Source organism: Nicrophorus vespilloides, unplaced genomic scaffold (assembly GCF_001412225.1).
Source record: "Nicrophorus vespilloides isolate i.1.1-1 unplaced genomic scaffold, Nicve_v1.0, whole genome shotgun sequence".
Classification (NCBI taxonomy): domain Eukaryota; kingdom Metazoa; phylum Arthropoda; class Insecta; order Coleoptera; family Silphidae; genus Nicrophorus; species Nicrophorus vespilloides.
Window position 1 is genome coordinate 491,209 of NW_017100080.1, and position 23,175 is coordinate 514,383.

The 23,175-nt window shown below is 31.2% G+C and overlaps 2 protein-coding genes across 2 annotated transcripts; both read left to right on the top strand.

The window, feature by feature from the left end:
- The first annotated feature begins 1,587 nt into the window (after positions 1-1,587).
- LOC108566860 (up-regulated during skeletal muscle growth protein 5-like) lies at positions 1,588-2,222 on the top strand. The gene is made up of 3 exons (XM_017926944.1): positions 1,588-1,715; positions 1,770-1,854; positions 2,096-2,222. Exons 2-3 carry the CDS (start codon positions 1,774-1,776, stop codon positions 2,168-2,170), a joined length of 156 nt encoding a protein of 51 aa, XP_017782433.1. The 5' UTR covers positions 1,588-1,715; positions 1,770-1,773; the 3' UTR covers positions 2,171-2,222.
- A 433-nt stretch (positions 2,223-2,655) lies between these two features.
- LOC108566909 (ubiquitin-conjugating enzyme E2 Q2) lies at positions 2,656-19,642 on the top strand. The gene is made up of 6 exons (XM_017927034.1): positions 2,656-2,713; positions 5,750-6,254; positions 6,545-6,762; positions 16,576-17,087; positions 18,697-18,924; positions 18,985-19,642. Exons 2-6 carry the CDS (start codon positions 6,093-6,095, stop codon positions 19,014-19,016), a joined length of 1,152 nt encoding a protein of 383 aa, XP_017782523.1. The 5' UTR covers positions 2,656-2,713; positions 5,750-6,092; the 3' UTR covers positions 19,017-19,642.
- The last annotated feature ends 3,533 nt before the right edge of the window (positions 19,643-23,175 follow it).

The window sequence follows — 23,175 nt, forward strand, 5'->3', positions numbered from 1 at the left end:
TTTTTTACCATTTTTTATATATTTATTGCATATTTATTTTTGTGGTTTCATTCCAGTATATACATATTATGAGTATACATATACTAGTATCGGATTATGTCCATTGATGAGAAGAGGTCGCGCTTGATCGATGCGAGTGCAGATATTGGAATTATACCAAATTTTGCTTACGAACGCAATAATCTTGTATATATATTTATACGTAATCATATTTATTACATATTTGCTACTCTTGGTACGCTAATTTACTTCTTCACTCCGGCCGGCTGAGAAAATTAAAGTAATTATTATTTAATTTTCAATTTATTACGTATATTCTATATTAATAACTAGTCAGTTTTACTTGTAAACGAGCGAGAAATACAAGCGAGACGAGTTACTGGAAATTTTCTCTGAATCCAGTTATTATTATTATTATGTAAGTTCAGAAATGTATTTGAGTTTTTTTAGATAACCGAACATACACGAGTTTTGTTGAAAGCAATGTTTTTGATTACACCTTTTTTATATTATATCTGCATATCATAATTTAAAGGTAAGTATTATAGTGCGTACACACTAATCATATATTATTGAAATAAAAGCGCTTTTCTATTGATTTTTTTTATAAGTAATATAAGATATATACAACTTTGAATATTATTCTAGACAACTCAAGTTTTTTTTGCTTTCTTTATTATACAGATAGCCGTCGTTTTACGCCGCAGTTCCGTTTCTACAAAATCCGTCTCAAATCGAAGCGCCGTAAAATGAACCATTATTTACAGTGAGCTAACTATAGGGTTTAGTTCTATATAAGTGTAAAATCGGCAATTAATAAGCGTTATTTCGCAGCAGCGTTATTATGAATCGGTGTAAATCGAACCGGCGCAAAACGACGTTTACCTGTACTTATTTGTTCGATTGCCAAAGAGAATATGATTATTGTCTGTAAACTTATTGCAGATTTGCTGCAGATTTTATTTACTTTTAGGCATGTTGTTCCCAGCGCATCCACCATATTTTGTTTAATAGTTTCAGCAAACTGAATATAAATGCAACATAATTTTTACTATGTATATATAAATTACAATTTAGTAAAAGTATATTCTTTTATGTTGGTTTAATTATTTATTTAGGTGGAAATGTTGGTAGAATTCGTACAATTATATTTAAAAAAATAGCGACATTAAGTTGGCATGAAGACATTCGAATTGTTTCTGTTATTTCATTTTAATTTTCAAAAAAAAAATAAGCGACATTTCATAATGTCGGATGAACACGAACCATACGATGATCCGAAAGCCAAAGGACTCGCGCGACTTTTCAATAATTATACAGTCAGAGGACGAGCAAATGTAAGTTTCACAGTAAAATCAGTCAAATGAAGACGTCCCAATTCAGACAGAATATTAACATTTTATATAGGTTACTATTGGTGCTATTGATTTTATTAATTGCAGGTGACCTTAGCTACGTTCGTATTCCTAGGATGCGTCTATATCTACAAGAAAATCTTTTAAACTAATATGATCACTGTGTATATGTTAAATTCAAATAATGCCGCTTCCTCGATATTGGCATCCCTGTGGAAATCTGGTGTGTACCTGCAGTTACATAACTCGCAGCTATCCGTCTCTGTCTACCCAATAGGATTTCCCATCAGCCGTTCCACTTTGTCTCATTCGTGTCTTTGGTTAATCTTTGGTCGCAACCTCTCCGTGCAAATTTCCAATGTAAGTATTTATACTGTAGGTTCAGTTAAAATTATTGATATTCAATACCCATAGTAAAATGGCTGGACCAGGCGCCGATGCTAAACTGAGCGGATTATCCAAACTTTTCAATGGATCTACCATGAGAGGCAGGGCCAATGTAAGTGTATACATTCATATTACGATTTATTCTAAAATCGAACCAACTGATTATATAATGAATACTGGATAACCTCAAAAAATCTAAATCTTATTAGAATTGCATTACATATTCAATCAATAATAAAATTTACTCCAATTTACCATCAATGGTAGGTGGAGTTACTTTGATCGAGAATCTATGCAAGTTTATGGTTTCCAAATTGGCAACCAAATGTACATCAATAATATTTTTGTTTTAGGTTGCCATCGCCACCTACGCCTCCATCGGTCTTCTTGTCGCTTATTTCACCATGAAACCAAAATCCAAGAAGTAAAGTTTTTAGAATAAGCATGTAGGAGAAATATACAACAACAACAAAAAAAAAACTAAATATTGTTTTATTTTCCCAATATGATTAGCTAATTATCAAATCAATTATATCTACCTACAATTTTCAGAAATCCGATTGTGATTAGTATTCTGATTAGTTTTCAAAATATGTGGAATATTATAATCCGTCAATGTTACATAATTTATTTTATAAATGACACAAAGATCCTAAATAAAAATAATCCATAATATTTGCTAAGAATTCAATATTAAAAATAAATATGCTACTATCATATTTATTTGTAAGTATCAGTGCTTCCCAACCTTTTCACATCACGAAAACAAAAATATTTTGCCATTGATTTTAAAGTTATCTCTTCGCAAAATGTTATTCTACCAAAGTGTTACCATTCATATATTTTAAATATTTTCGTTTGTTACTGTTTAAAGTATGTTCGATAAATCAACGACCTTGAACAGTCTTTTATTTATGACAGTTTGTGAGCGTAAAGTAAATGGTGTCCAGGTGCGTCCTGTACAAAAGGAGGTAAGTTTTGAATTTAAAATATTCGAAGCCAAATTGAAAACTTTACCAAAAGATTTGAATTCAACAGTTCTTAACAATCACATTTTCTAGAATAGCATATCTTTCTTAAAACATAACCTCAAGTAAAATCATATGATTATTGCATCATGGCGGCTTATGACGTTGCTGGTGACCCAAAGAGAGTAATAAACAGTAGAGTTGAGAGTTTACTAAAGTTAAGAAACATTCGATTATATTAGTACTTGGATAGGTGACTCAAAATTTGTGAACTTATTTTTTGTATTAAGACAATTTTGATTTATTTAATAATATTTTTGTTCTAATATGGACCTAGAAAAGAAATTTTAGATATTCTAGGAATAAAAAAAATACTTTTGAATTCTTGTAGCAGAAAAATCGTTCGTTTTTGGTAATCATGAGGCTTTCTACCTGTAATTGTAGCTCCCTTATTGTGGGCGAGTGCAGAGATTCGTTTCTCCCCTTCTCGCCCCTAATATAAATAACACAAAAGTGGGTAATATAGACACACAAAAAAATGTACGCACATTCGGTGTTTCTTCGCTCAAAAGAATCTTTATAGGGGAGAATGGACCCTTCGTTTCCCTTTTTTTTTATCTATGTAGTTGTGCATCCATCTTCTCCATATCCTGCATTTCCTATTAAGGATGTCTACGACCTAGGTTTTTCAATACTTGAATAAAAATTAGAGAAATTAAAGTAAGAATATCCAAATATGAACACCAACTTGACGATTTCAAAATAAAAATATAAATATTATTCTGCCTTCGTTGAATGAAATGTTCTGTAAGTGATGTAGTTTACAAAGAATTTGTTTTTTTTTTAAATTATTTTACCACAAAAGAAACTAATAATTTCCGATTTAATATTCCGATTTAATACTTTAATATTTGTATAAACAAGATTATCTTTGAATTGAAAAAGAAAATTTATATGAAGTGCAGAACAATTGGCACTCGTGATTGATTGCACGTATACAATTTCTTAAAATACGTTTCTGATAATGTGAAAGTCTGAATCACAATTGAAAACAATCAGATCATAAAATATTTCCTTGAAATGAATTGTTGCACTAAGTATATTTATGAATATATTTATTATGTACATATGATAAGATGAATTACATTAATTGTTTGAAGTTCATCGAATTGATCACGAAAACTACAATAAACATGTCTATGACAAAGAATATTTTAAAAAAATCATAAATATTTATATCAAAATTAATAATAACTTATTGTGTATGTACATCACAATTGGACATTGACCGTAGTCAATAGTATTTCTAATTATTTTTTTATTTACTTAGATATACAAGAGTAATTAAATAATACTTAAGTCATAATAGTATGTAAATATCAATAGCAGAAATACTGCGGTGTATAGCATTTTGTACATGTTTTTCTTATATTTATGGTAGTGGCACAGTGCATATATTCCTAAGCGTTTTGTAGACCAGTGGTTCTCAAACTTAATGGTCCGCGACCCCGTTTTGCACTTAAAAAAATTAAAGGATTCCCCCAATGGGTATGTGTAGAAAAACATACCTCGTCTGTCATCAATTTTTCTGCGACATTTAGATCCAATATATATTTTAACAGATTTTTATTAACCAAGCCACCAAGTCTAATCCACTTTTATAATTCAGTTCATTTAATTTTGCCAATCAACGAGCTCAAAACAAATGAAAAGACGTACATTATTATTTATTTGACGATAATAAACGTATTTTGTGTTTATGTTATTTCATTTACGCCGTATAGAAGTACTTCAATTTGCTTTACAAGAATTTTTTTTTCAACATTCTATAGTTATCATTTGCATTGAATATTGGATATTTTTTAAAAATATGATAAATTATTGCATTTTATAAATTCGTAAATCTGAAGATGATTTGTAAGTGCTAATATTATATTTGTAGAAAAGTTAAGGTATCTTATGGCAAAAAAAAATGAATACATGTACAATTAATAGTGTCTTTTTAATCTTATTATTAGAAATTTGAATCAATATATATAAAGATATAGACTATTCATGGTTCTTGTAATATGTCGCTATGATTTTCAGAACATCAAAAGTATTTTAGTAGTCTAATCACAACTGTATTTAAATTGTCCTAAGATTTTTTAAGTCACAGTCGTTATAATTCGAAGTAACGTAAATAATAAGTGATACGTCCAGACAGAAAACATTATTATACCTTGTATAAACTAGTATCGATTTGATTTAATTATTGAGTGTGTAAACCATTTTGTCCCAGAATATAATATAAATAAATTATTGTTGGTACTAAGTACCATTAAGGACAAAAGGGTTAAAAGGTTTAAAAGAGGTATTTTAGTTAAAACTGTATTTTTTTTTAATTGAATTGATGTAAAGAATATTATCACTATTGTACTACTTAAGTTAGCTGACAGTAAACAAGCTACATTAAGTAGAACAATTGAGTTGGACTTTTTCTAAAATTTTGGGTATTATTATACTATGCTAATTGTTGGTGTAATTATTAGTTGCTAGGACTACTAATGTTAGGTACCGTTCGAACAAGACTTTAATTCGGATGAAAGTTCATAACAGGAACGTTTGAAATAACGTTACATTTTTTTTTTTGTTACTTTCAGTTCGCATCAGGCCGAATTTCGCTACTTGAAAATGATTATTTTATGGCATGTATTTAAATAATTTACGACTGTCAGGTGGTGGAAGATGTTGACCAATTGGCGTCGACAAAAGTGCATTTCTCAATTGTTCGACAATTTTTTGTGCGAAGACCGCTGCCATTGGTGGAAATCGTGACGTCCTTTGTTCTGGGCATGGAAAATTTCAGGTAACGGACCGGCACGCACGAAATATTTTGAGATTGTGCGTGCGAGAGAGAGGATTATCATTGATAATTTATGCGTATTTTGTGTGTACGAAGAGTATAGAATAATGTTAATTATGATTAAAGCAAGAGAGAGTGAGAGATAGGAGAATATATAAAAAAAGTCCCGTTGTTATCCCGTTAATCCATTCCAGATTCGAGGCGAGGTCTGGTCGCGCCGCCGGAGCCGAGCATGTCCGATCGTTGCCGATGAGCGTTTCTTTTTAAAGAACACAAGAAATTCGGCCATTTTGACGAGCGTAGGGAGTGAACAGTTGCAAAACAATCCGTGTGTTTAGAGTGGAAAGTTCAGTGGCTGGTATTGCGAGAGAGGAGAGATCTGCGGGCTTTGGAGACGACGGTATCTGTGCGTGTGTGCGTTGTCGAGTGTGTTCCCCCGAGAGCTGAAAACCTCCCCCCCTGAGGCCCCCTCGCAACCAGAAGATACGTTCTCACCACCTGAGTGTGCCCCCCTTTTTGTGCTCCACCGTACCCCATATGGCGTGTTTACATACGCTCAAACAGGAAATCAGAACATTGGAGCAAATCTTCCCAAAAAACCATGATAGGTTTCAGATTGTGTCCGCGAGTGTTGACGAACTGAGCTGCCGCTTCATCGGCAAGAATGGCAAAAAGTACGAAATCCACGCTAACATTACGGTAAGAATCGATTTTTGATTACACATAGGCCATACAACCATCATATAAAATAAAGCGAATCATAAGAAAACGTGAATAGGGACGAAGGAAACAGCTCAAGAAAAACATGATGGAGGAAGGTAACAAAAAAAAAAGAAAAGGCAAGGAGGCTGATAACAATACCACCTACCTTCATCTGTCTGCTTGACATTCACATCCATCAGCTGTGCTGATTCTCTCTCTCTTTCACATGCTCACACAATGACAGATTCTCTTGCCACCATTGATTCAATGCTTTTTCATGCCGACAGGAAACATACCCATCAGTGCCACCAGTCTGGTTTGCTGATTCTGAGGAGACCAGCATAACAAATGCCGTACAGATACTTAGTAACACTGAGGGCCTGGACAATCATGTACTCCACCAAGTGGCAATACTCCTTAGGGAGTTGTGTAGACTTCATGCTGTCCCCGAACCTCCTGATGTTGCTAAACTCACCTTTCCAAACCCTCAAATTACCAATAGCAGGTATGTCACCCTTTCATCTACCTTCTACCACCATTTTGTTTCTTGAAGCATGCTTAACTCTCACAAAAGAAATATTTCTTAAATAAACACATGAAATTTAATATCATAGATATCCAATCCATATTTCTCAATAACATCAACAATCATATGAAATAATTTTAATTCAACCTGACAATATTTATAATTTTTCTATTATAAGTATAATTGAAGACACTCACTAAGGTAATTTAACTTATATTAATTGGCATATTCATAATACCACAGTAAGGTAATATACTAGCTAATTTCCACTCAATATATTTAATTGTTATTTAAATTTGAATGTGTATATAAATAACTTAGCCCACAAATAAATATTATTTATTTGCAGCAATTAATATTCAATTTTGATGGTAACTAATGACTTCTGGCTTTTCCATCTATTATAAATAGAAATTTAAATGCATCACTTTGACATGTGACTAAATTCAAATATATTAGACAAGTTAAAGTTATTGTTGTTATTTAGAGATGGCGTTTTTTCTTAACTTTAAATTGACAATTAAAACGTTTATATAACTATTTCAAAGCGGTCGGAAAGCACGAAAATCTAAAGAATTCATCATGTATGAAGCCATTTAAGATACGAATCTATAAAATTATAAATAGTACGGATGAAAATTTAACTTAACTCAGTTTCAGCAAAATCAATATTACACGCACCTAATGATTCAACTCTATACTGTTATTAAAAGTTTCCAAGATATGGAAGTAATTAGAGCATTGAAAATAAAGAATTCAATAATTCACGACGTTTCTGTCATATTTATATTTAATTTGTAAAATAAAAGGACTCATGTGTTTGAATTTTTATTGGAATTATCTTTAGTTATTCAACATTTTTCTTAAGCGCATGATCAGAAATCATTGAATAATATGTTATGTCTAAATTCAATGTAAGTTAACCTTCAGAAGATCATGGTTGTTAGTGGATGTATCAAAATCAAATTCCATTGTTGAAACTATTAATTCTAACATTTATGTCGTTCTCTGATGTTCCCAAAATTGCTGCACATGTAAATCATAGTATATATAGAGTTTGAAGCTTTATTTTATGAAGCCCATTTATAAAATTATAAATGGGAGAAACTACGATTTCCTGAACTCTGATTCGAAACGAACTCGCCTCACTAAATATATCCCAATCTTTAGAAGATTTGACCTCAAGGTTGCTATAAAAAGCATTGAATATCATAAAATGAATGTTGAAAAAGTAATTTAATCAATATTTATCTTAGATTTCACCAATTGTCAAAATTGTTGTTTTCTTTACATTTATTTTTTTAATTCATAATGTGCGTTTACTATTATGTAGCATTAATATAGTAGTTATTAAAACGAAAGCATATTTAGTTAAAAAAATATAGATCTTTGTTGTTCGAGGTAACGAAAGTTGACCACTTCAAACAGTTCTATTACATAATAATATTATACTAAACTGGAAATCAAAGTTTAAAAATACGGTCTAATGTTTGCATTTTTAATGCGCTTTTGAATAGTAATTACGTTTTGTATAAAACTGCACTCACTTTAAGCTTAAAAAGCAAAAGTAGACAACAAATGGGATTATTTACATAATTTACTAATAAAACTCATAAATATGACCTCAAACGTACAATATTTTAATAGAAAGTTATAACTACTTATTAAAAAAAAAATAGTTTATGAACTGAATTGAACTTATTATCTGCGTTACCTTCATGCGTTGACAGTTATCATTACATTTCGGATAAAATCTGTCTGAGTGTTGACGATAAGATGATGACATTATTGCTATTACTATTAGAAATATAAATCTTTCCTTTTTCCCCCTTTTGTATTTTATGGCGCGTGTGGCGGTCGATAAAACGCTGACCTTGAATTAAGTACACTATCAATCTTTCAGGTGAAACTTTAATGAATTATTGTCGTTGAGCAAATTCCATTGCAATCGTCATCTTTTACTGTTGGCGTTAATAAGCGTTGTTCAATAGCCAAACTTTAATGAAAAGAAAATAAACACCTTCCGATAATGAAATGCGCAATTATCGACGGCCTTCATGTTTCATAATAATTGTGCATAGCAGTGTAAATAATAATGGGGGCTTTGGGATCCGAAACAATTTGGTTCGCAATTTTGCTTAGTGAATTGAATTATCTGCAATTCACATATGTTTGCAGCTAACACTACTATTTGAATTATTTGCAATAACCACAATGTCTGATATCGTGTCGTCGTAGGTTGTTCGATGTTTGACAGCATATCAAGGTTGAAAACCGTGTCGTGGATTGTTGCTGGATGAGTTTGATTTGATCCATGGAATTTGCAGATTCTGATCAAATAGAATAAAAGCATTTTACTAGAATTAAGTGTGTAATACCACACGTACTTAAATACAGTGGAACCTTGCTTAACGAGCACCTCGTATAACGAGCATTTCACTTAACGCGCAAAATGAATTGCTTAACGAGCGACGAAGAGAAGAGAAGTTCCGGATTGTGTGCCTGCTTCATCATTTTTAAAACTTGTGTACACATATTATGTATATTTTTGAATTTGTTTCACTATATGAGTATAAAAATCCGGAAATTTTGGAACGGATTAAACTCGTTAAGCGAGGTTCCACTGTAATCAGAAAGGATATCGTGAACGAATAATTTGTTATGTTAAATATTGTTATGTCATTAATATTATGGGCAAACGTTTGCAAATTGCCGAAAAAAGTAAATAATTGTTGTTTGTGAGGTTTTACGTAGTCATTTCAATATTTACTCTTGCGTAATGATCTTCATTTTCATGGTCTTTGTACAATTCATCCAATCATATGCGTTTTGTTCATTCTCTAATGAGTACTTTTAATGCGGCAAACATTCATTATCGAGCAACAATAATTATTACGTAATTACTCGTTTCACGGAATGACACGACCGCAATTGTCATGCGTTTTTATAGTCAACCATATAATATATATTACCAAATTATATATATTTTTGAAGTAGTTTTCTAAACGATTGTAATCAGATTCCTAAAATAGTTGAATGACATTCAGGTTGCGATCATGTTGTTTATACCTACTCTTTTCAATTGTTTATAGATCTGAATGAAAGCTACGTGACGCTTGTCAAGTAATACGTACTGGTATATGTGTGCAACTTACCAAGATATCTTATACTTACGCAAGTAACTATATATTATACATTTTATTTTCACCACAAGTGTGAACAAATTCTTATTAATTATAATTAGAAAATACTGTTTCAATTACGGAAAATTACTGTAGATTTTTAAAATATTCTGGACTGGGATGCCCACTTCATACTTATAAATTAGGTTTCTAGAAAGTGTGCCGCAATGTTTAAAAGGTTGGAAATCCCTGATGTAGATAGTTAAATAATATTTTTTGTTTGTTTCATTGATAGTTTAATAACTGTCAGAAACAATTAAATAATTAATTTACAAGAAATAATGTATGTAATTTATATAAGAAGTAATGATTTTTTTAATAAAGAAAAAAGAGTCGTAAATTGTGAATTGTCTGTAGTTCTATTCTGATAACTTGTTTTGCATCTATATGTAGGAAGTCCAATTTATATTTATGATTAATTTAAACGCTTTCTTGAAATAATCATACATTCTTTTATAAATTAAATAACAATAACAAACTTTATTCTAGAAAATAGCAGTAAATATCAATATTTATAGTTCTGTTTTTAGTCTCTATGCTTTTTGCTAGTTTTATTTTGAGCGTTTCATGCAAAGTCCAATTTTTTTAAAATAAAAATATTTTATTATGTATATTTAACATCAAACCCTTCAGATTATTTTCGAGTCTCATCTAGTATTTTACATAATTCTATTCTATAACATAATATATTCAAATACAGGTATCCCCCGATTTAGGAACTAGTTCCGTTCCAAAGGGTTGTTGGTAAGTCGAATTTGTTTGTAAGTCGGGGGAATTAAAAAAAAAAATCAAAATTTATTTATTTAACCACACTTTATCATGATTTTTACTTTTATATATGTTAAATTTCGTATTACTGACTGCATACATTTGAAAAAGTAGATTAAAATAAACAAAATACTTATTTACAAATACTTTCCAATCTAGACATCACAATTGTTTAATAAAAAAAAGATAAAAGAAACAAATGCAACAAAACAGATAGTACATTTTTTTATCACTATATATATTTATTTCCTTTTAACAAGTTAGAGCTTTTAGAATTTTGTTCGTAAGTCGGGGAATACCTGTACACAAATTGTTGCGTTTGTAATAAGAAGTAGTTGACATATAATTGTAATAATCCAAGTAAATTTTAATTTAATTTACAATAATTTCATAATTTAGATATTATCATGAATAACATAATCTATTTTCATTATGTATCTAGCACAAAACTGGATATGTATATGCTATAAATTATTATAATGTTAACCATAAATCTAACGTTGACTGTAGAATGAAATTATTTCGATAATAATAATAATAATAAAACAAAGAAAATCAAAATTATTGTGATTTTTCTATACTATAATTTGGCTAGTTTGGTAAATCTAATATTTGTGGTATATTTTTTATTATAAGTCAAATAACCTCCAAATTCGAGTGTAGATTAGTTTATTTTTTATCTACTCATATATTGACAATATCTCTAACGACCTCAACGTACTAGAAACACAGAGTAAACAGCTGTTCCATTATGTTTCGGTACAATGATTTTAGAATACAAAACCTTGTGTAATTATTACATAAATTTGGTTCAGCCTTACATTACGTTTGCTTTATACGTAAAAAAACGTATAACTTAATCAGCTATTTGTAAATAACAATATTTATGATCTTCATTATTTTTCCAAAATCATAGATAATAGAGTTTGTCTCCGTCCTTCATAAATTTAAACTTTCAAACTCCAATTGAGCAAAAATGATTAATAATAATAATATTTATTAGTTACAATGAAACCAAAGGGCTATCGACCTAAATTTTTCCACCCAAAAATTATTATTTTATTATAGATAAAACAAATACTTCTCATAGTGCGGGTAATTACAATTTAAAACCGTACTAATCGAGGACTTTAAAACCTGATAAAAATAAACAGCTCAAAAAGAAACTTGACTACAAATTTTTGAATAATTTATAATGTCGTGTACAAATGTAAAATTACAAATGTAATTCTAGCTGTCATCTTAAAGAGTAACAAATGTAAATTTGATATCGTTAAGTCATTCATATCAACTGTGTCATACTTTTTTGTAAACTGTGACGTATTTTTTATGACTTGTGAAGTAGTGCGCTGTTGACTTGTTATAATAAAATAATAATATTTATTGCAACAATATAAAGAAAACAAAATTTAACATTTCCATACAATAATAATAAAACAAAAAGTGAACTCCTTCAAAGTCTTCCTATCATGACTTAACATATTTAATGCTAATATATTGTTTAACCTACATTAGAGTTTGCTTTTCGATTAGTTTATGGGTCTTGACGGAAAACCGGTGGATAGTAAAAATTGTAACAGTAAAATGTCGGAGCAACGCCGGATGGGTCATCCGATTAGTTTGTTATATGGGTTGCTATGGAGAAATCAGAGACGATTGCTGGTGGTAACATGACTGCTTTGGTGGGCGACGACCGTAAACAGTATTCACAGCATATCTTATATTCATAAGTTTTATTACAACAAACTAATACTAGGAATAAACTAGTTTACATCAATGCTACATACATGGCAATTGTAAGACAACTTTAAATATGCTTTTCCATTGGTAAGTTAACTCAGAGAATATTTTGCAAATCAACTATATTCGTATTCTGGATTATATTATTTTATGCGACATGCATACAGTTTTATTATTATTACTTTTTTTTTAAATATGCCTATTTGGCAAACTTAAAAGTTGGCAAACGAATTGCGGTCACAAAATTTCGCCGGTCGATGAAATTTTCAAAACCCAATATCCCAAATACTTACTTAAAATGATTAATACTTTTTACGCTTTATGAACAAAACATAAGTTGTAATTTTAATCCAGAACATTTGGAACGCATAATATTTTCAAAATAATGTAAATGAAACTTTAATATTAACCAGGGTTGATGATAATAGTGCAAATTTAAGTTTTTACTGATAACCTTTGAAATTACGTTGCAAGAACCGGAGCAATTACCTATGACAGTATTTTTTTTGTTGCCTGTCCAAATGACGTTGATTTTCATTGCCAATCAAAGTCACCTATAAAACATTTGAAGTATGTTCATGTCGTTAAACGAAAACATGTCCGAACTGGGCCATAAATACGAAAATGACGATCGTTCGGTCTATTGTTAGTTGCGTTCATGCGTAAGCTCCTTTACCAAGAAATCGCTTGATTTTTTTAATATCTTATCTTTGGGACTTAACAGTTTGCTACAAAGTTTAAGTTGAATGTCGTGCATTATATTTTTTTGAGACCAAATGCAATCAACGTCTGTTATATATACTTTTTTTGTTGTACAAAACGCTTACACTTGATTAATTATCTGCGAAGTCACCCGTTATGACTAATGCGATGTGTAGTGGTTGAAACAGTACACGAAACTTTATTACGAGCTGCATTCAATGTTCATACTGCATTATTGGTTTCTTGTTTTCGTTGCAATTGCTGTATTTCATAACAGTTTAACCTACATTTAACTTAATTGATGTGTTTGTCAGTTTTTGCGATTTTGACATCCTATCTATAAGCGAAAAACAGATTAAGATTTAAAGGTGACAATGAATTTTAGACAGAAATATTAATGCTTGTACTTAGTTTCCTACTTAACGATTGCATAGTTGTTACACAAATCAAATACTAAATTGAAACCAACAATATTTCGATCCACTTCTAATTGGTGAGTTATTAAAAATGACATGTAAATTAATGTTTTCCAAAAGGAATATAGAGGGCGACAATGTCGTTTCTGTCACGACAATAAATACAAACACTTCTATCGACCACTTTACTTGCACTACCTTATTTTATGTCTCTACGCAGTACGATTTTTTAAATAATTGTATAAAAAATATAGGGCCGCTCTTTATACGGTATTTTTTTAATTGTGGCACTTTTTCAATTTACGGCCCAAAATATTTCGGCACGTATCTAGGCCGTAATGCGAAGTATGGATGATTTATGATTGGGGTATATCAATCAAATTACAGCAACATCATTCACATCAGTCGAAAAATTAATATTTTATTAAATGTATTAACGGTAAATTATGTAAATTAAAATCATGTAATTCACTTCAATTTATAGCAAAGTTTCTATCGAGCAATTAAAATATTGGGTGAAGTAAAAAGTACATCGAGACCAGCCTTATGCAAATGGTTCCTAACGGTTTTCTAGCTAATCTTCAGTTTCTGGGCAATGGAATAAGTGCTCGCATGCCGACTCGACAATTTCCATGATTTTATCAACATTTACGACGATTGGTCTACCTGAAAGTGTCTCATCTTCGACGTCCATATTACCAGAACGGAAGCGTCGGAACCAACGTTTTACTGTTGTATACTGTATTGGGTTTATAAACAACACATTTTTTTGACCGCTTGCTCTGCTTTTCCTCTTGGTCGTAGTGGTACTGAAGAATGTATCGAATTTTCTTTTTTTTTATCTCATATTTGGATAACACAACTGGATTCACTAAACACAAAACTGTCAAAGCATTTAAGTCGCAATATAGTAGGACAAGATACAAAGTATACATCGTGAGATATAGCTCACAAAAGCAATCTAACGAAAACGCTCAGAACTTTTTACTTCACCTAATAAATCTTTTCCAAAGGTAAACAAAGATTTATTAGAACCGCAAATTAACTTAATCGTCAAGTAATGTGTACAGTAAGTTTATTTTGCAGTTACTTGTACTTTCTGAAATTATTTGGACAATTTTATGAGATAAATTGAAAAGTATAGCGTATCGATAATTCGTTTTTATAAACTTTTTATGTCATAGATTTTTTATATTAAAAGTAGTATAATATAAACTATTTAGTTTTGATATGAAGATATATAAAAGTATACAATTGTAGATGGTTTACAATTTAAATAAATTATTTTCATTACAACGTCATCTTTTATGTCAACATAAAAGTAAAGATATTATGTTGCAGAAGGTCACCTATTGAAGGAAAACCATTTAAATTAAATGCAATTTATTTTAATACCTCTAGTAATTGTAACTTTAATAGTCGTTTTTATTGTGCGTGCAAACAGGAAAGTTTCGAACTACTCAACTTTATCGTTGAGACATGTCGAAGGAATGTTCATCAACAACAACAAAATAAATATTTAAAAAAAAAAACACAACACTTATTTTGTGCAGATGGATGTAAATCAGTTATAAAACTGGAAGGGCAATTGAGCAACTCAATAGAAAAATATATTGATTTATGCATTAATTTTAATAACTGTATATAATTATAATTGTACTTTGTAGAAGTAAATTAAATATGCAGAGCAACAATGGTAGTTGTGAAAGATACGATTTTTAATTAAATTAAACGAAGGTAAATATTTGTGTGTACTTGTTTAGTTCATACAATGATAAAAGTTTGATAAATATTTACAAGAAACAATGAGTTTAATTAACACAGTAATAACATTAAAAATATTTTTTCAAATGTATTAATTTGGGTCTATAGCAGCAGTTTTTGGTCTATAATTAAAAATAGATACATGCATTTACATTACATTTATTTAGTAGGAGTTTCATACTGTATTTATTAGATGTTGGATATTGTTTGTTTTGCTTGTGCAATTGAATTGGAACTGCAGAAATATGCTGAAAGCAGAATCTTTATTTAGCATACGCAATTAATAATGTCAATAGGGTGGGGGCAGGAGAGAGTGAGACGTGCGTATTGTGAAATCGACGACTCCACTGCACAATCCATGAGTATTATTATTGAATCACGTATTCAAATTTGCAAAGAGTGGGTTTTCCAATTAAAGAAAATGCATTTTATTTCAATGCAAGTTTCGATAACAATGTTAGGTAATATGAAATTAACTGCGAACAGAACAGAACAAGAAAAAAATAATTTATCAAGTCGTCGATAAGATAAAACAATTATTTATATTATAGAATCAAGTTTAAAATTGTTGATCTAAGTTGGTATGTTTCAATCAAAAGTCAAATTTGATGTAAGTTATGTGAAGTATATTGAATTGTACAATCGTATATAATTTTGAATGCCGTATTCGAATAGTTAATGTAATTAGATTCGAAGATAAAAGTTGATATGGTTAGATCACAAGTTAGTAAGGTATTTTCACAGTAACATTCTTATATGTACCTGTGTTTAGGAAACTAGAATTAGTTTGAAACATATTTGGTTTAGATGGGGTAAATGTATTTGAAAAAAAGGAATAAATTGGTAGCAATTTTGACTGGGCGTATGAAAATAAAATATGAATCGAATGAATGAATGTAATTGCACGAAACAATTCCTTTGATGTATCGGCTAATTGAACTGAGACCACTCTGACCTCGCTCTCTGAACGCATAGGAATCGAACGGAATGAGAGATAACGTTAAATATTCGATGGCCGAGTCAATGACTCGTTTTATTATTTATCATTGGCTGCTCGAATGTTTTGGGCTCAGCACAAAGTATGAAACGTTTCTTAACAGCACCGCATCAGTAACGAAAATGTGTGTTCTCGGTATTTATTTAAAATGCTCCATGTTATGTAAAATGTTAGGTAATTTTGTTGGGCAATATTTAATTGTTGTTTTTCTCTTTTTGTTTAGACTTAGTAGTGGGATGGAACAGATGGAGGATGAAGGCTTAGATAGCGAACAGGACGCGGAAATGGCTGATTCGGATGCTGAAGCTGATGACAGCGATGCCGAAGAGGACCTTGGAATGGAAATGGACGATGGTGGTAGGGCCAAGAACGAGGAGATGGGCGTCGAGCATTTGGCTACTCTGGAGAGACTCAGGCAAAATCAGCGAAAGGACTACCTCAAGGGCTCAGTGTCGGGATCCGTACAAGCCACAGATCGCCTGATGAAGGAGCTGCGCGACATCTTCCGCTCTGAATCTTTCAAGAGCAAGATGTACGAGATCGAATTGGTCAATGAGTCGCTTTACGAATGGAACGTGCGTCTCATGTCCGTCGATCCAGATAGTCCACTCAGCCACGATCTGGCATTATTGAAAGAAAAGGAGGGAAAAGATGCCATCCTATTAAATATGCTCTTTAAAGATACTTATCCGTTTGAACCGCCCTTCGTACGTGTCGTTCATCCAATAATCTCAGGTAATTCTATATTTATCGATTACATTCATAGTTTTAACTCAAAAGAATTTTAACGTTCACAACACTATCTGCTTTATTTAAAGATGTATTCATCTCATATACATTATTGAAGTTCTTTTAGTACGTACAATAGAATACAATTATATACGAGGACAGATCAGACTGTTTTTTTTTGGAACAAACCATGCATATGTACGTCATACATATTTTTTCAAATTGTAACAGGCAATAGTTGTCAATTTTAAAACCAGTTCTAGAAGTATACATGATGCACTATTTTCAGATAGTCCTTCCATGAAGAAACCATTAGGAAACAACGGAATGGTGTCATTTCGGTTCCCAAAATGGTCATTGTTGATAATCGAAGAAGTTCGAGTGATAATTTATAAATAGTTTAAATAGTTTAATTGTGATTTGTCGTCAAGACAGTCGACAGCTATATAGAATCCAATGAGGGAAGGTTACAGATTATATATTTTTTGGTTGAAAAGACAAAAAGTTCATCAACTGTTTGAAAATTAGACAAACACATCAACAGGTCAATATAACGAAAAACCCAAACTCTTTTGAAAATTAAGGTACTTCTATCATCTTTCGATTTTACCTTTATTTTTTTTATCGTTTCTGAACCTGAAAAACCAAAATAAATTTTCATAAAATACTGACTTTTCTATAATCTTCGTGTTTGGACTAATAAAATTTATTTAGTTTTTTTTTGTTTTGTTCTAAAAACTTTCCGGTTTATCCTCGAATTTCAAATGTCTTCATTTGAAATATTTTATAATCTTATCTCTGATAGTTTTATATTAAGTTTAATTTAAGTAAACTTAAGAACAATTGTTTAGGTGTATTATTTTTATTGACTTTCTTCGTATATTCGCTCATTCGTGAAGATGATCTAATATTATTTAATTCAAATATTTTGTATCTATATACTCAACTTCTAATTACAAAGATTAATTTCAAATTTGTCCAAGTTATTTTGCTTGAAAAATGTCAATTGATTTCGTTTAACTGACACCATCGAAAATGTTTTTATTGTTAAAACTTTAGGTGGCGGAATCTCTTCGTCGCTATCCAAATTGTCTTCGATCACTTCGCTTGCAAGATGATTGTCATCGACTCGGTTAGTTTATCATTCTTTATTTGATATTTTGTTTTCGTATAGGTACATATACGTGTTAATTAATGCACTACGAAAACCAAACAACATATGAACTTAACGTCATGCCAAATTGATGTACAGCCAGCTGTGTACCTTTGACGTTAACATTAAATTCTTATGACATCGATGAATGTTTAGGGCTGATATTTTCCAATTAGAATGTAAGAACAAACAACATGATTAATTATGAATATAATGAACTTGTTGTAGTTAATGGATACATGAATCTGATTCAGTTGTAAAACTAGTTAATAATTTTGGTTTTTCACATTGAGTTTTGATTTGATGCTGCAGTGCGTTCTCGTTTAAATTCTCGAATAATATCGATGTCCGTATATATAAAATATACATGGTTAGGTTTTCAATGACCTTTCCGTGATGTTAAGCATCAACATTTGATTGTTCTCTGCTAGTGCAGCGTTAATGATATAATCGATCTTTCAGGTGGTTACGTTTTGGTGGGTGGTGCGATCTGCATGGAGTTGCTGACTAAGCAGGGTTGGTCGAGTGCGTATACAGTAGAAGCTGTGATTATGCAGATCTCTGCGACTTTGGTCAAAGGCAAGGCGAGGATACAATTTGGAGCGCCTAAGGTATGTTCCCAGGGACAATACAGTCTGGCCAGGGCCCAGCAGAGCTTCAAGTCTCTAGTGCAGATACACGAGAAGAATGGTACGTAACACTGCTTAATTTCCGAGAAAAAAGTAAATAATTTTGTTTCTCATATTTCAGGTTGGTTTACGCCACCCAAAGAAGATGGTTAAGACTGGTAAATTGGTTCACCTTAAATGTCTCCCAATCAACCTTCCTTTAAGTAAAAACAGCAACTACAAAAAAAAAATCTAAAAAAGTATATATATTATAAATATAGTAATGATAACCACACACACACACAAACACACACGCGTCTGCGGATGGGGTGGAAATTGTTTTCGTCTACTTGTATCTTTAATGGAGAAAAGAAAAAGATTTGTGGAATTTTACAAAGAAAAAAAAAGTTGTATCTTAGTGCCTGAACATGTAATAATTCTTCAAATCCTCGTTCGGAGGCGTTCTTACACGTCACGTTTTTTTTCGCTACGAACAACTGTAATCGTTATTATTATTATTTTAAATAATATTTTTTTCGTTTCGAAGGCGATCGCCTAATTTACTATTAATAAGATAACAAATTCATTCCATGTTACTTTTTTTTCTCTTTTCAATTGAAAGCGGACGGTTTTTCGGTTGGGAGAAGATGCGCTGCTTTTTTTTACGGTGACAAACTAAAACAACAAGAGGGTTGAATAGGGCTGATTGATAATGATTTTCGGTAGATTTGTTTGATTATAATGATGATGTTGAAGATGTATATAGGGGGTTATATACGACATATATAAATATATATATATTAAAAAAAGTACACACCCTATATATTTATATAGAAGTATGTTTTTATATAATATGAATCTGTGATCTCTCACTAATTTATTATATTGGTTGGTGATATGTGTTAGACTGTTTACATTTTTTTTTCTCCTCTTATTATTATATACTATTATTATTTTTGTGTGTTTAAATAATTAATTATTTTTACGTGCGTCAAGTAAGCAAGGAATGGTTAGAAAGACAAGATTATTGGAATCAAGCGTTTCGCAGGGAAACGAAAACAACTATTGAAATTTCAAGTTTGAAAATAAAGAAATGAGTAGAAGAATGCGACGCAGCGCGATTGTAGTTGTTTCTGCTATTACCGAACATTCTATTCGAAGACGATTGTTGAGCCCCTATTTTCACCCACTTGGGATAATACTGTTGACAGCAGCACATTATTACTTTTATAATCATACTTTTTTTAAAAAACGATCCTGTTTTAATTGTGGTTTGCCAAAAAAAAGGAGAAGAATGTTTCAGGGAGTTTTGCACCCATTTGAAAATAACAAAGTTTAACATTAAAGCATTCAATTATCTCATTTTTTTTAAATGTATGTGGCAGCTGATTGTTTGAATGTGTACGATGTGTATAACTTGTAATTATGCAATAGGTAAAGAGAAAGAAGACGAAGAAGATAATAAGAATAACGCAAATCTCTGTTTTCCCTCCGGTTTTGTCGTGCGAGAGCTGCTGACGAAGAATATAGAATATACATACATTATAATTTAAACTTTTCCACGTGTTTTCTTTCAGTCGATACGTAAGCTGGCATTTGCGTTTTATTATTGTTTCCCTTTCGTTCGGATTGCCTAGTTTATTATATACACTTATAAATTATTATTATTATTATTTGTCCTTATCGCAGAAGTTATGGAATTTGTTGAAGAAAATAGTCAGGTTGTTTATTATTATAATTATTATTACTATTTTTTAATGTAACTAATTAAGTGTCTTTTGTGTAATTTAGTTTTTACTCGATTATCCTTTTTTTTTCATTTTTTATTTACACACATAAATATATATAAACATACTATGATGATTTGATTTGATGAAACGAAGATGAAGCTGATGATGTAGAGGTGTGTAACTTCGAGGTATTGTATGTGATTTTTGTAAAGAAGTTCGGAAGGTGAATATATTTATATTAGAGCCAGTTAATGTTTAAGTTCGATCTGTAAATATTATTCAGTTTAGATGTATAAATGATTAATAATATAATTAAGGACACTTATTTGACTTGTTTATTATTTACGTCGAATCCCTTCTTCAGGTAGGTCTCTTTTAATCCTTTTTTGCATCCAATAATTCTAGATGTATCTTTTATCTATTCACTAGCAGCTTTAGAATTTAGAACTTTATGCATTGTTTTTTTATCCATATAGAATTGTCTACATTGTTTATGTCTACACCCTCATGTACAGATAGAGTTTGTGACCAGAGAACACCTCCGTAAAGTAAACATTGTATATTTATTTTTATAAATTTTAGTCTAGTTTTTTTTAGGAGTACAAACCAATCGGTTTATCAATTTATTGTTGATTGTAGGATGTAGATTTATTGAGTCATATTTATCGGAATATCTCCCAACCGTGTATTTATGGTTCTCCTGTGTACTTTCCGTCACACTATAGATTTGCTGCTTTTTGCACTCTGCATTTTGGTATGTGCTACATGGGAGAGGACCCCCTGTCACGAGTTCTGACGTCCTACTCGGCATTGTTGGGTTATCTAAAGCAGTGGAAAACCTCGCAAAACAAGCAAAATTCGGTCCAGAATCTTACTTGTAACTCGAAACATTTTTTCCCCATTTAAATATGATGCGTTTTATGCAGAAAAAATAAACCAAAATTTACCCAAGTAAATATATTTAAAACCCATGTAAATATTTTTAAGAAAATCCTATTCACTTTTTTTTCCAATTTAAACAGCTCGTAACAGGCGGAAACAGCACGAAGATGCCAATAGGCTCGTTGGAAATTCACGAAAAACTGAAAAAAAAATCGGAAAAAACGTCTTTTCCGTGTTACTTAAAAAACATTACGGAACTTTTGTTTCATAAAAAGTTGCGTAAGAGAGGCACAAAAAACACGTGAAAACTTCGCAACACTGCCAGTTAGGAAAATGCAATAAAATATGAAAAAAAAGTTTCATAACTTAGGAGTTATTGCTTAAAAACTAAAAACAGGTCGGATCTTAACAATTGTTATATAGTCAGTTGCGTAATGGTAATATTTACAAGTTTTGATATAATAAAAAGGTAGAACATATACTCTTGTTCAAACTCTTTATTTAAAATAAAATGTTTATTTATACATTGTTAATATATCCCGCCCAGAAAAATAAATAAAGAAGAAAACTAAACAAACATAGAAAATAATTTAATTTATAATAATTAGTAATGTTAACGGCAATACAATGTATGATGATGTATCGAGGATCTCGATAATTAGTTTTTTTTCATACATTTTTATTCTTAATCCTCCGCTTGATAATTTTTCTTACTTCATTCGACTATTACTATTGATACTAGACATCTCTGTATCACAAACAATAATTGGCAAAAACTATTTGCTAAAGTTTGTATTATTTCGAAGAGAAAAGAAGGAAATGAATGAAAACAGGAGAGATAAAGAATGAGGTATTGCATAGAGAAAGATTCAAATATTTATAATATAATAATAGTAATAGCAGCAGCAGCAGTAGTTCTTGTTGTAAATGTAATAACGATAATAATTTTATGTATAGAATAAATGAAGATTTTGTTTTGAAACAAATGTATCTTCTTTTGCAGATCTCACACGGTAACAATAACTAGGAGGGCTATCCTCCACGATCATCTGCTTGAAAACTCCTGTAGATATTTGAGACTTATGCTCGTGGCTACCCAGAGCCGCGGTGTCGTCCTTCGCGATGAACAGCTGCAAACCGGAAGCTGAAAATATAACAAAATAAGAGGAGCGTGCCGGCGTGAGTGGTAGTATATCATTACATTCAGCCGAATCGTCGTCAGCCGCCTACTTCAGATTGGTGTTCTTGATCAGCTAATAGATCAGATGGTCGCTGTTGACTCTGTTGCCCTCAATGCGTCCCGGCGCCTTCGTCTCCTGCTCTTGAGGTTTGGTTTTCTTCGGCCTATCCAGAGCCGTCTTCGTCCAGTCCAGCGACCCCATCTGACAGCACCAGGCTACCCGAACTAGGATTCCTGCAAAACAGAGCGAAACGATTCATATAAATTGGTTTGTTGATTTTCTTCACCATTTCTGGCGTGGTTACCTCATTTGTTCGACCACTGCGATGTTCGTCTCAGCAGCTCGTTTAAACTCTGTCACCCAATATTTTTTTGTTGCAACCTCCCCAGAGTAGAATCTTGCTCGGCTTTGATATTGGTTGGATTGAGACCTTTTAAATGAAACTACTGTATCACATAATGATGACCAATTTTTTCCATGTTTACAAATTCACTACACAACGTAGCGTCTTCAAACTTAAGCTTATGATCAGAGTAGTAT